This window comes from Prinia subflava, chromosome 2, assembly GCF_021018805.1.
Source record: "Prinia subflava isolate CZ2003 ecotype Zambia chromosome 2, Cam_Psub_1.2, whole genome shotgun sequence".
Lineage (NCBI taxonomy): Eukaryota > Metazoa > Chordata > Aves > Passeriformes > Cisticolidae > Prinia > Prinia subflava.
In genome coordinates, this window is record NC_086248.1 from 46,439,367 (window position 1) to 46,452,392 (window position 13,026).

At 44.2% G+C, this 13,026-nt stretch overlaps 1 protein-coding gene and 1 long non-coding RNA gene across 6 annotated transcripts in view; one reads left to right on the forward strand and one right to left on the reverse strand.

Moving 5' to 3' along the window:
- Positions 1-47: 47 nt before the first annotated feature.
- Positions 48-6,766, forward strand: LOC134546747 (uncharacterized). Its single transcript, XR_010079252.1, has 3 exons — positions 48-185; positions 395-6,334; positions 6,629-6,766. It is a non-coding gene; the product is annotated as an uncharacterized LOC134546747 (long non-coding RNA).
- The window catches only part of FYN (FYN proto-oncogene, Src family tyrosine kinase), a 139,499-nt gene continuing 133,067 nt past the window's right edge, over positions 6,595-13,026 (reverse strand). For all 5 annotated transcript variants that reach the window (XM_063389828.1, XM_063389830.1, XM_063389829.1 and 2 more), the window contains one exon: positions 6,595-9,531. In XM_063389828.1, the coding sequence (XP_063245898.1) occupies positions 9,323-9,531 (209 nt within the window). In that variant the 3' untranslated portion in view covers positions 6,595-9,322. The remainder of the gene's footprint in view (positions 9,532-13,026) is intronic.

The following is a 13,026-nucleotide window of genomic DNA, read 5'->3' on the forward strand; positions in this document are numbered from 1 at the left end:
TCTCCCAGGTGAGCGGCAGAACTGGCTCTGCAGCAGGAAGTGGAGGAGGCACGCAGGGCTCGGCGCGGCGGCGGGAGAGCTCCGCGGGCAGGGGCACTCGGAGGCGGCGGCTCCCTGGCGATGGCTCCCTGCAGCTCGCCGCCTCTCCCGGGGGAAGCCGGGCGGCCTCTGCGTGAGCGCCGCGGGTAAGGAACTCGGGGAACCCCGGTGTGACGCCTAAATGGGGTGCCTCGTCGGGAAAGTCATCCCTTGCTTTCAGCCCTCGGTCGCTTACTGTCAGTGCCGAATGTTAAATCAGCTGTGATTCAGACTACTGAAGACAATCACATGATGCGTGTAAGGACTATATAAAGAGCATCAGAAAAAGGATTTCTTGTCTGGTTCTTTCTTTCAGGTTAGATTTCTAGACACTTCCAAGTTTCTACACTCTCAAGGAGCAGAAACTCACTTCTCCTACGAACTGAGACTTCTGTGTTGTCACAGCTCCTGCAAGCCGAGCAGCTCCGGAGACCCCCGGTGAGCTGCCCCAGGAAAGCCACTCCGGCCGCTTTTGTCCCAGCCCACACCACTGTCCTGACCCCGAATCAGCGCATCTCCCTGCCGAGAAGCTCTTCCTGATCTCCAGCCTCATTTTCTTAGTTTAACCCTGGGAGGAGGTTCACTTAGCATCAGCCTGGGCACGGCTCCTCATCCTCCAGGTGACCACAGGCAGACACCGCACGCTGCCTCAATGCCTGGCAGGTCTGGCTGTGCACACAGGGACATCTATACCATCCCCCAAGCTCCTCGCTCTGGCAGTGCCGCCGCTGCTCCTTCCTGTGCCCTTCCTGTGACACTGGGGGCCGAGGAAGGAGCATATCCCTGCCCCTAGGAAGGGCTCTCTCTGGATGCCCACCAGAGACATCTCTATGCCAGCCCCTTCTTCTGGTCCAAGGGCAAAGTGATGATCCAGGCAATTATCTCCTCTCATCAGGGAATGACCGCTCACATTTTTTGAGAGAAACCTCAGGCAGCTGGAAGCACGTGTGCCCCCAGCTGAGCACTAAATATGATTGTATTGATGGCAGTGCAGTGATTCCCTGCAACCTGGGCTTACCTTCCCTCTTGAGAAACCCCACATCAGCCTAGCCCTGGAACTGGCCATCATGACCCCCTCCTTCCCTGCTTCCTCCCTCCTGTACCAAGGCAAAGGCCAGCAGGACAGCAGGGCTTCCTTTTGGAGCATCCTAAAAAGATGTCTGCTGCCAGACATCCTGGACAGTCCCTGCTGGTCCCAGCCAGACCCAGATGTGATGAGCACTAGATGCTTGCGGCTGGAGCGGCTGCATTATAACCACAGTCACTTGAGTCAGCTGAAGGTTTAATCCCTCTGGCCTGGCCTCCACTGCACGGCTGTTTTGCACCACGAACACCCTGACAGCTGGCTGTCATCAAGGCTGCCTGAGCCCCGAGTAACACCACGCTGGGCTCCGGTGGCTGCCTCTCCTGCCAGTTTTCCTACTGGCCTCCAGCTCCAGAGCAGTGATGGCTTCACTGCCACCTGTATGCCACAGTGGGTGAGGGCAGCGAGGGGCCCACGGCCACACAGGAGCCAAAATCAGGACTTTGGTGAATGTAGCAGGATGGAAGCAGGGAGGGAGAGTTGCTCTGCAGAGTGCCTGACCTTCCTGGGACATATGTGAAGGATGTATGTAGTGTTGGCTGTGCAATGTCCAGCTCCTCAGGGAACGCAGGCAGCATGGGGGCCCAGCAGGCAGAGTGTCCCATGGAACATTGCATCAATGCTCACATTTGTGGGATGTCTTTTTCAAAGACTCTGCTATGGAGCCATCAAGCACCTCCCTTCACGCAGTGGATGGCCTCCCTCACCGACAGCGGATACGGACAGTCCTGTGGTCTCTGCTGGTCAAAGCCCGGACACTGGTCTGTAACATCCAGCGAACAGCAGTGCCCACCTGCCTCCCCTGTAGTGTGCTGCCAGCTGGCCAGGAGAGGAAGGTTCTGGCTCTGAGATCTGCCCCTTGTGTGAGCACTTCCAGGTCCAGAAATGTAGAGACCTAACGGTGTTTGCAGATGCAGCCAAAGAACCAGTCTCTGTCCCCTCTCTAACCTGCCAAGCCCCAGAAAACAGCAGATATTTGGAGCAGTTTCCTCTCACTTGAGCCTTATGTACTTTATTAACAGCCTGACAAAGACAGGAAAAATAGCTTGAAAGTCACACTCCGCTGACTCTGTTAACAGCACTGTCTGCCGAGTGGGTTTCAAAGGTCCAGCCCAAACCTAAGTACTCTTCCACAAAGGTGTAGAAACTGCTGTCAGTTAACTCATTTTTGCATTAGGAAATTGGACAACAAATACACAAGTTTATTTCAGCATTTCAAAAACCTCCCTCATGCCCAAAACTGAAGCCCTCATAATTGCCTTCTGAAGGCCTCTTTTTATATATTTGAAGTCTTCCTACCCTTCTGACTTCCCTCACTGAAAGCCAGATAAAACTCTGAACTCTATAAAGTTAGTATCTTGTCTGTACATTATTTACAAGCAGAACTGGGCCTGTCATAGAAAGGACAGATTCAAGTGCAGGATGATTTTCATTGGCAAGGCAAGTAACATGGATTTTTTTTTTTTTTCTCCTCAAAAGGTTCCTAATCCTGCAGGAGTTGTAATATTTCTTTTTTCATTAGGAAGAAAGTGTTGGTATCAAGTGCCCCTTCTCATATTTCCTACCTGTGTTTGGAGAAATAAATCATGAATGCTTTTGCTTCCAAATGATTAACTGTTTAAATAAAGCACTGTCATGTTGCTCCTCTTTTAACATTGGTGCTGTGAATTAACCTGGAGACACTGCAGCGAGCCTTTAACCCCCTCTGCCTCAGCATAACATGCATGATGGTCTCACTCTGGTTCTCTGCACGTGGCTTGTCCCTTGCTGCTTTTGCACTGTGAGGAAAACTGGAGCTTTCTTCCATGTCTTGCTGTTTACATTGCTAGGCACACGCCTGCAAAAATATTTTCCACTTACTTTATTTTAAGGCTCTTTCTTTGGCATTTTCAGTCACACCCTGGAGACACACCTGAAAGGAAAGAAAACAGTACCTGGATGTTAGCTTGTGCAATGCTTGTCATTAAACCGTGCATAATGACAAAAACCCCTCCTGCCATTTGTTAAGATTTTCCCCACAGCATTACGTATCTCTTAATTAAGAGCAGAAGCTAAGTAATACCTATTTTATTACCTCTTGCGTCCAATTAATCACCCATTGATCATTACCCATTCAACATCAGACAATTAACAGAGCCCCCATTCTCTGCAGGACAGGGATGTGTAGTCCTTCAGAAATGACATGTCCAGAATAACTTGAGGGGAGCTGTGTGGATGAGTAATGGGCAAGAGGTGGGGGGGAGGGGAGGAAAAGGCCACCCAAGTGGAACAAAAGACATGTAGCATATGCAAATGTTCAATATGTGGTATGTGTTTTATACACTGGATGTATGTGAGGTCATGGACAAAGCTCAGCTGGCGGCCGCACTGCTTTTGGGAGGCATGGGAATTTGAGGGAAAGCTTGAGCTCTCGTGTGATCAAATGTACCTAGTTCTCTCTCTTTAAAACAGCAAGCTGTTCTCCATGTGGCTCATTGCCTTTGTTTTTTTAGGAGGGCAGGATTTAGCCTCTGCTTCTCCATTGTCACTGGGACTATGGGCTGTAGCACACAGCCCCAGCCAGCTCATCCCAGGGCCTGTCAGCAGCTCCCCGCAGTTGTGCCTGAGCTGCTGCCGACAGAGCAGGCAGCTCTGGGTGTCCAAGGGCCTCCAGGGAAGCTGCAGGCTCCTTCTCCACTGCCACTCTCTCCTGGAAGCCTGTCCCAGGGAGAGTGATGGCCCAGGCCCTGTGTGGTGCCAGGAGGGGTGTGCTGGGACCCCTGCAGGCCTTTCCCAACACCAGGGACCCTTCCTCTATGACTAGCATCTTCTAGCTGGGGAAATCCAGCAACCTGTGGGATTGAGGCAGCCCAGAGCCTGAACTGCAGCAGTGAATAAAGCACAGGGAATGCCAGGGCTCACAGACAGGCCTCTGGCATGAGGCTGAGCTCCAACAGTCACAAAGCAGCCCTGCATTCTTTTTTCTTTTTCCAGATTAGAATTCATCCATTACAGGGCTCAGGAATTTAGTGTGAAGCTGTGACAATAGATAGCTGAGCAAACTTCACAAGGCTCTGGGTGCAGGAGCTCAGCAACAAATGCTTGTGCACAAAAAGCAAACCAGAGCCCTTGGCAAGCTCTAGCCTGGCTGTAGGGGAGGAAGGATAATCTCATTTCTTTACTCTTTGCCCTTTTAGCTATTCACAGAGCTTAATGCTGAGTTATTCCCAACAATGAGCCAAACAATCAAACTTCCATCTGGCTTGGTCGGGCAGAACCAACACTTGCTTCGCAGTCACAGGCCACACCAATGCTGGGATTTTTTCCCCCTCTTGAACATACACTGTTTTCCTCTGTGCTGTAAGAGAAGATATTTACATTTGGAAGCAGAAACCGCAGTTCATGCTCCTCAGCCTGCTCTAATCTCATTGCCCAAATCCCTGGGCACAGGGAGGCACAGGCGCTGTGAGCACAGCTGCTGCTGCAAACACAGCTGCTGCTGCAACCTTTGGCTCTGCCTCTCCACCACACGATGCAGTGCCTACCAGCTAGCGACCTGCTTTTCCTGGGAGGGCAGCACTCCTGCACACTGCCGCCGCAGGCTCCAAACTGCAGCCGTGCCCTTGGGAGAAATGTTTTCTCTCCCCATCTCTAAAATCAGCTGCAGGCTGCTCTTTGCAGTAGCCAGAGACCCACAGCATCTCTGGGCTGTAGAAGCAGTGCTTGCTGCTACCACCTCTCCTGGTTTGGGAATAGGGATTGTAACAGATCATATAGCGGGATCAGCAGGGGAAAAAAAATAAAAAGGAAAACAAGAAGAAGAAAAAAGAGCAGCTCTTTTGTTGTTAACAACATTTTGTGCTCTAATCTACTCATGTCCCAGTTTTTCATTTTTGTTAAGCATTCAGCTAAAGGGGAGGAATACAAGGAGACTGATGTTTGTGTTGATGTTTTTACGTGTGAATTTCCTTTTGAGTTACAGATTACTGTACACACACATAAGAACAGGCTCTGTAATAGAAGTAAAGAGAAAATATCTTACAGACTTAAGAGAAGCCAGCCTTTCCCCTCTAACATTCCAAATGAATCTCTGCAGCCTAGTTTTAGCTGTCAGAAGTTCTCCTGAGAAATTTAGAAGCACTGAGTGGGAGACATGAGCACCCTACTCATGTGGCAATCCCAGCAAGGGCCCTCTTTTCTGTGGAAAGGACACGGGTTCTGCTTCGGTCTGTGCTGGTTTAGTCTGAAAATAAAGTGCCCCTTTCTTCAGTTAAAATGGCAGGGAATGCTGCTCCAGTTGACAGGAGTCCCCTCAGTGATAAAATATCCCTGTGTGTGTCACAGGAAATGATAATCACTGCTTTCCAAGACTGCAGAACACAATGAGATTTCTGAGCTACAAACAGACTTCAATTATTCTTGAAAGACAGACAGACCCTCAAACTGACACAACTGGAGAAAATAAATATCCTTTTGTCTGCACTGCTGGTGGTAATTTCCCATTAGACAGGAAAAGGCTTCTTTGATGAATGAATATTGTCTACACTTTAGAAGAGGAGCTACTGTATATCTCCTAATAGCTATTGCATGCTTGGGCTCAGCCCTGTGTGAGGCCCTTAAACCCCTTGGGTACAATATGGTAGCATTCATTAGCATGCTGCCTTTTTTATTGCAGCACTTGAGAAAAGGATAGTGCATGTTAAAATAAATTTGAACAGCTTTCCACTCACCTTGAAGTTATATGGCAAGAGCGAGATATTTAGCAATCTGCCTTCTTGGGCTGCAGACAGTCCTTTCCAGTCTAGAGGCTTCAGAAGAAACACTCACACTGGAGACATATTTTCCATTTGTGATTATTCTTGTAATTTTAGCAGTTAATCACTTTTCTGTCTTGTATTTACTTTGTTTTTCTACAGTGGTAAGTAAATCAAAACCATACCATCACCCAGAACTACACTGAGCACTATTTACATAAGCCAAAGAATATCATGTTAGTGCCTTTGACAAACTTTTGTCTTTTTCAAAGATCACCAGGTCTCACATAATTGTCTTCTCACAGAAATATAATAACCATACTAACCATCCCTTTCAGAGCAGTGTCCCATTTCCACCTGTCACATTTCCTGACACTGGTCTTGGATTAAGCTTGGCTTAGAGATGCCTGGGTCACCCACAGAGTCCTTTCTGCTGCTGGTAGGTCTTCTACAAAACCTCTTCCAGAACTCAGGCACCACACCACGGGATCAGGTGGGCTGGTGGGGGGAGCATTTGGCCAATGGTTTTTATCTGGGTGGAATTTATTTAGTCTTACATTAAAAAAAAGTATTGGAAGGAACAGAAGATTCCTAATCTCATAAATTCTACTTTTACAGTCACCACACAACTACTTGTGGTGTATACACAGTACTTGAGAAAAGGCTTTAATTAATTTGCAGCAAAAAAACCTAACAACCTTGTTTAAATTTTTTGCTAATGTTTTTATTTGAGAGATTAAAAAACCCAAACAACAAAACTCCCAACATTAAGAAAAAGAAGCAGAAGAGCTACCGATGAGAAATGGTCTGGATTTGCCACTCGACAGTGGCACCAGTCTGCACACAAGCCAGCTGCAGGCAGAGATCCGGCAGAGACCAACGTGGTACTCGGAGACCGAATGCAATACAAGAAACAGCAAACGCAAGAATCAGAAATAAAGGCCATGAAACCCCAACAACGCCCCATCTGAGTCTTGCTTCCAATGAGACACATAGGCAAACTAACATTTTAGGCTCGTCCCGCATTACAGATGGAAACTGCACTTAAGCTTGTGGCACAGCAAAGGCTGCTAAGGAACTTGGCAGAATGGCCACGCTTCGCCACCGGGCTCTGGGCCGAGGAGGTGACATTTTGGCTTCGCCAGCCCGCTGAGTTACTATGGAGTCCTCAGTTCCATGGATGGTATTTTAAGGCAGGGGGGTAGCTGTGGGAAAAAAAAGAGGGCCACGACTGGCTTTGTAAGTACTAAGAGGAAGCTAGAAGTCCAACAAGGATCATGGCCTCTTCAGTACTCCACAGCTACAGGTACAGCAACATTGAATATATAATGTACATAACATTACTTATAGACTCTACATGTAAAACGTTAACCAATTTATCATGGAAATCTGGTAACAAGCAACATTGCCATATAAATTCACACTTTGAGAAAGGCTAAGTGTGGAAGCCTCCTTTGCAAGAGAATTTTCAGTCAAAGTTTTGTATAGAAAATATTAAAACAATGATGACAATTTGTTCTCTGAATCTCAATTAATTATTGGGTTAGTTTTCACAAATGAAGAAAGGTTCTCTTTAGAAAATGTGTGAATCTTCAGAATATGAATTCACAATCTAACCACTAAATAATTAAGGAAAAAAGTTTCAGCTGTCAGGAGGTCTTAGTTGGCCGCAATCTTTTAAAGCAGTAACAGCAATGCAAGACGTAGAAAATGTCTTTTCCTGCAACACTTGTAAATGTAAAAGTATTCATGTTAAATGCAACAGAACTAATAAAGAACAAACTGCTGTAGAAGAGAGAAATGAGAGACTAGCTATGCATTCAGCCATCTTCCTTACAGCTGAACTACAGCTATTTAAAAACACATTGACTTCATAATTTGGAAAATGATGTCCCATAGGTAACTGGTCTGCATACTCCTATGAAATATGATGCCCCAAATGGCATGACACCCCTTCTTGAAAAGTTTTTAATCTCATGTCCACCATTAGCTCCACAGTTTAAACAAAAAAACAACTATCCAAATGTAAAATGCTCTTCTTTTTTTAATTACTAAATTAAGAAAGTTAAACAGTTTTAAAATGTAAACTTGAGAATAAACCATAACAAAATGTAATTAAGACTTTAAAATTTGCAACTCAGTATTAAAAACTCAATAGAAATAGAAAGGAATTTTTTTTTTTGTGTTTTTTGGTTAAACGTAAGTAATTCAAGGCTGGTACAGACAACTGAAAAGGTAATACTTTGTTCTGTGCATCCCCCATGAAATGTAAAGAAGTGCATAGTAATTCCACTGGAGAACTTGCAGACACAGAGAAAGTAATTTCATTAGCAGTACAGGACACTTAACACACTTATTTTACAATGGAAAAATGTTACACATAAAACAGAAAAATCCTAGTTGCATGACCAACAGTTTAGCAGGGGGACATGGCTAAAATGCTATTATTTTAAGACCATCTGAATGTGGTTACACTGCTTAATAAATCTTTTTGAAACATTTCAGTATACATGTTTTGATACAAGAAGTCCTCGCAGTTTCAATTTTCCAGTTCAAACAGTGATGGTGTAGTTTTCTTGCTTTAAATATGTTCATTTTAATTTCAAGAACAAATCATCACACACTTGTCAAACATTGGAAACATTACTGTAAATACAGCACGTGATTCCTGAAAGAGCAAAGTTACAACCATCTACAGGTACATAATCATAAACAAAAAGTGCAATCCAATTTAAAAAAATCATGCTTGGCAAAAGCCAAAAATTAGATCACTGGCTTTCAGAATCCCACCAGTGTTTTCATGTCTGCAGTAAAATTATCGCTTTCTGGGTACAGCTGCAGCAGGATTCATTCAATTCCAAATGAGCCTCCTCTGCAATAGCACCCATATACTGTATGTACAGGTATGTATATATATTATATATATTTTATATATAAAAAAGCAAAAACCCAAACACCTGTCCTGATTTTTTATTTGTTAAAACATGAAAAAAAAATGTTTTAGACAAAGAGGCCACTTCTGGAAAATAATACTTTTAGTTGAATCAGGAGAAGACTAGTTAAAATCACATAGGTTTTGCATTTTAAAAAAAGGAAAGCACTAGGATCAGTTATTGGCACTGAGTTACTATTTACAATGAACAGAGGTTTTGCAGTTTACATAACATCAATACAATGCAGTTTTGGAGTCTTTGATTAAGAAAAAACAAGTGTTTTTCTCCTTTTCATCCAGGACATTCAGATTATTAGGACAAGTGGTCATAGGTGAGGGCTGTGGAAGTTCCCAGCTTCAGCCCCTCCTGTGCACTGCAGTGCTGGAAGATGTTGCACTCTGGAGAAGCTGATCACAGAGCTGGAAGGTGGAGAGCAGGTGGGACAGGGCTGAGGAACACCTGGTAATTCATGACAGTGTCTGGAAACCAGGGATTTACAGGTTGTCACCAGGCTGGTACTGGGGTTCTGTTGCAGTGAAGTAGTCTTCAAGAAAACCCTGTAAATATTCAAAAGTTGGACGCTCCTCTGGGTCTTTTTTCCAGCAGTGAATCATAAGCTCATGCAAGGAGATGGGACAGTCCTGAGGACACGGCATCCGATAACCTCGTTCTACTTGCTCCAAGACTTCACGGTTATTCATGCCTGTGAAGAGCATAAAAATCCACAGTAAATCACAGAAAAATCAACCAAGTATAACAACATCTACAACACATGTGGTTTGCTCAGTCATACTAATTTCTTTTGGTTAAGACAAGTGAAACACAACCACACTGATATCCTGGTTTAGCTCCTCATCTACTACAAGGTAACCTGGATTATTTTCTTTCTCAGTACAGGGTTTTAGGATCCAGTGATGAACAGAACACTGCTCCCATGGTCACCCTCTTGGCTTATTCCCAATGGGCAGGATTTGGTGCTTTCCCTGACAGCAGGAACCATGAAATGTAATATGTGATGTGCTTAAGGAAAACAAATGCATTGCAAAAAATGGAAACTTGAAAATTCTAGAAATTAAGATGAATTTCTGAAACCCTCACACTAACCGTGGGCCTTTCTGAAAGCATTCTGTGAGGTCATGCTGCAGGGACTTCAAGACAAACTCTGCTACTCCTGGCCACCAGGGCTGTCCAGCAGCATTGCCTTCAGTGTCAGCCCAGGAGCTTATTGTTGCTGACCTGCACTCCCTCCATCTGTGCTGGTTAGTACAGTTTCCATCATATTCAACTGTTCCCAAACCACAACAGCACAAAGCTGCTCACAAGACAAGTCAAATGCCAAGCAAAACATCTTCACTAAAGAACCATAGCTCTCTCTCCCTCTCAAAAAGAAAAAAGTAAAAAGTTGTATTACCTTCACAGAATCATAGAAACATTTAGGTTGGAAAAGACCCTTAAGATTACTGAGTCCAACTGTTAACCTAACAGTGCCAAGTCCACCACTGAACCATGTCCCTAAACACCACATCTACAGAGTTTTAAATATCTCCAGGGCTGGTGACTCATCTTGCTTGACTCTGAGAGTAAGGCCCGGCCCTTTGCTACTTTTACTTTTCTATGTAACCCCTTGACTCCTCTATTGAAGTGCTTTTCACCAAACATTAACTGCAAATCACCCTCAGCTTTAGTTTACATCTCTCTCCCAGTACGCTTTTTAACAGTAGCAGGGGTAAGACTGGCACCACAGGCATGCAGAGGTGTTTCAGAGGAAGGCTGCATGCTGACTGCAAACTTTGTGCTTGCCCTGCCCCAGTCCCCTGCTGAAAAATATCTGCAGAATTCATTCTCCTGACTTAGCAGGTCCCGTCAAGCAGCTCTGCAGGACAACCAGTGGGGACACTTTAGTTTCTCCGTGACTGAATCTAGAAACCAGCACTTCAATGTTGCACTTTCTGTCAGCTTATCCTCTTCCTGGCTTCCATGACACTATCCTTCCCTGGGAATCTTCCACTTTCTTCTTGCAGGGTGTCTTTTTGAAGAGATTGCTTGTACCACCTCCAGAATCCAATCCAGAATCACCTTTTTTGTAAACTTATTTGTGAGGAATAATTCAATCATCTTCTTCAATACAGATTCATTTATCCACTCTACACTTTGACGTGTAGAACGGTCTGGTTTTGTCTGGGATAGAGTTAACTTTCTTCCTATTAGCTGGTACAATGCTGTATTTTGGATTTAGTATGAGAATAATGTCAGTAACACTGATGTTTTAGTTGTTGATAAGTAGAGTTTATCCTAAGTCAAGGACTTTTCAGTTTCTCATGCTCTCCCAGGGAGGAGGTGCACAAGAAGCTGGGAGAAAATGTATTGTGCACAATCTGTTTTTCTTGGCTTATATGCCTCTCTTTTTCATTTGCAATAAAATGATTATTATATTTTACTTTATTTCAGTTATTAGACTGTTATTATCTCAACCTCTTGGATATCAGCAGGAAGATACTACCCTGTCAAGATAAGAAGAAAAGGTTTTACCTTTTTTCTGATTCTCCTTCCCATCTCACCTTTGGGGGGCTGGGGGGTGGGCAGTGGGAGTGAGCAAGTGTCTGTGTGGTATTTAGTTACTGGCTGGGGTTAAGCCACGACAGGGAATAAAATCCTTACACTACATAGCATTTAGGCTGGTAACTTGGCTGTAACCTTGGATTTGGTCTTTAGTCTGCATCCTCGTGTGCTGGCTGTTTTTTATTATTAAGGATGCTTAGAAAGAAACATCTGCAAAACTCAGCCTTTCCCGACCATCCACACCTAGAGTCTCATCTCATGTTAGGATTACAAAATCCCTTTCCCTTTTATCTTGTCAGGGCAATTTCCTCCTACTGATATCTATTTGGAGTGTCTGGGCAAGGATCATATTCCTATCCCGTCACTGTAAGCACTCCTGGCATGGTCTCCCCACTAATTTCTTTTGTTTCTATTTAGGCTCTCAGTTATCCTTGTTGTGGTCACAGCATGGCTCTGGCTTAGTTTACTGCAGCACCTCCCATTTTCAAACATGAGGAATACTTGGTTTAGTTTCACATACAGGTTTTACTGCAAGGTAAGGGGAAGGAGAAAGGAGAAGCTTTTTTGCTGCCTGTTGTGCATGAAGGAACCTCTCCAGACAACTGTCTCATGCTCTTACAGGCCTCTCCTCAATGCTCCCTTTTGCAGGGATAATTGCAAAAAGAAAGGTGAGATTGTTGATTTACAGTATTCCCTAACCTGCAGACCAACACTTCAGCACTGGTTTCCTGTGTTTCATTTATCAGCTGCATCCACCCACAATATTTTTGGTGTTAGATGCATATAACTAGAAGCAAACACTTTGAATGGCTCCTAAAGTGGACCATGGTTAGGTCTTCAAAATGATGAAAACAGAATAATAACAAGCCTCTGCAGACATCAGATTCTGCATAGAGTTAAGGTTCTCTTACATTATTGACTTTAAACTGATGTTAGGTCACGGAGGCTCACACCAAACCAGAACACACTGAACAAACATTTGGGTGTTCCTCACTATCCAGCAAGAACATTTCCAAAGGTATTTTACTTCTTCATTGGACCACAAAGCAACATTACTGGTCTGTTAGACACAAACCCAAGGCAGCATCAACCCAAACATTTTGGCCTTGCTGTTTTCAAGATACTACAAGCAAAAACCATGAACATTTTGTTCACGCTATGTTCTCAAGATTAGTTTTATGAATTTGTGTTTTGAACAAAAATCTGCACCTTTTTTCATATCCTTGTCTTTGAATCAGCTGAATTACCTCTTGTTTTGGAGCGAGAACTTCTGCTGTGCTTCGCTTCCCTTACATATTAAAGACCATGAAAATAACTGTTACCGGTTACTCATCTGTTCGTATATACATAGCCACTAACAAACTGCATTCCTTGCTTTTATTTTGGCAGTACATCCTTAAATACAACATGGATGGAAGCAACAGCAGCAGAAAAGCTCCTTCCCAACTGATTTGTTGTTCTAAGATATCAAATGTTTGGTATTTTTATCCAGTGCTTTACTCAGAGCTGCAAAGCACACTCTGAAACTTGATAACGAACTGTGTGCTGGAAGAAAAACCCTGAGGAGACAGAAGGGGGAGGAAAAACATAAACAGCTCTTCACCTCCCTTTGTTTAACAAAAAGGTAGAAAAGAGAACA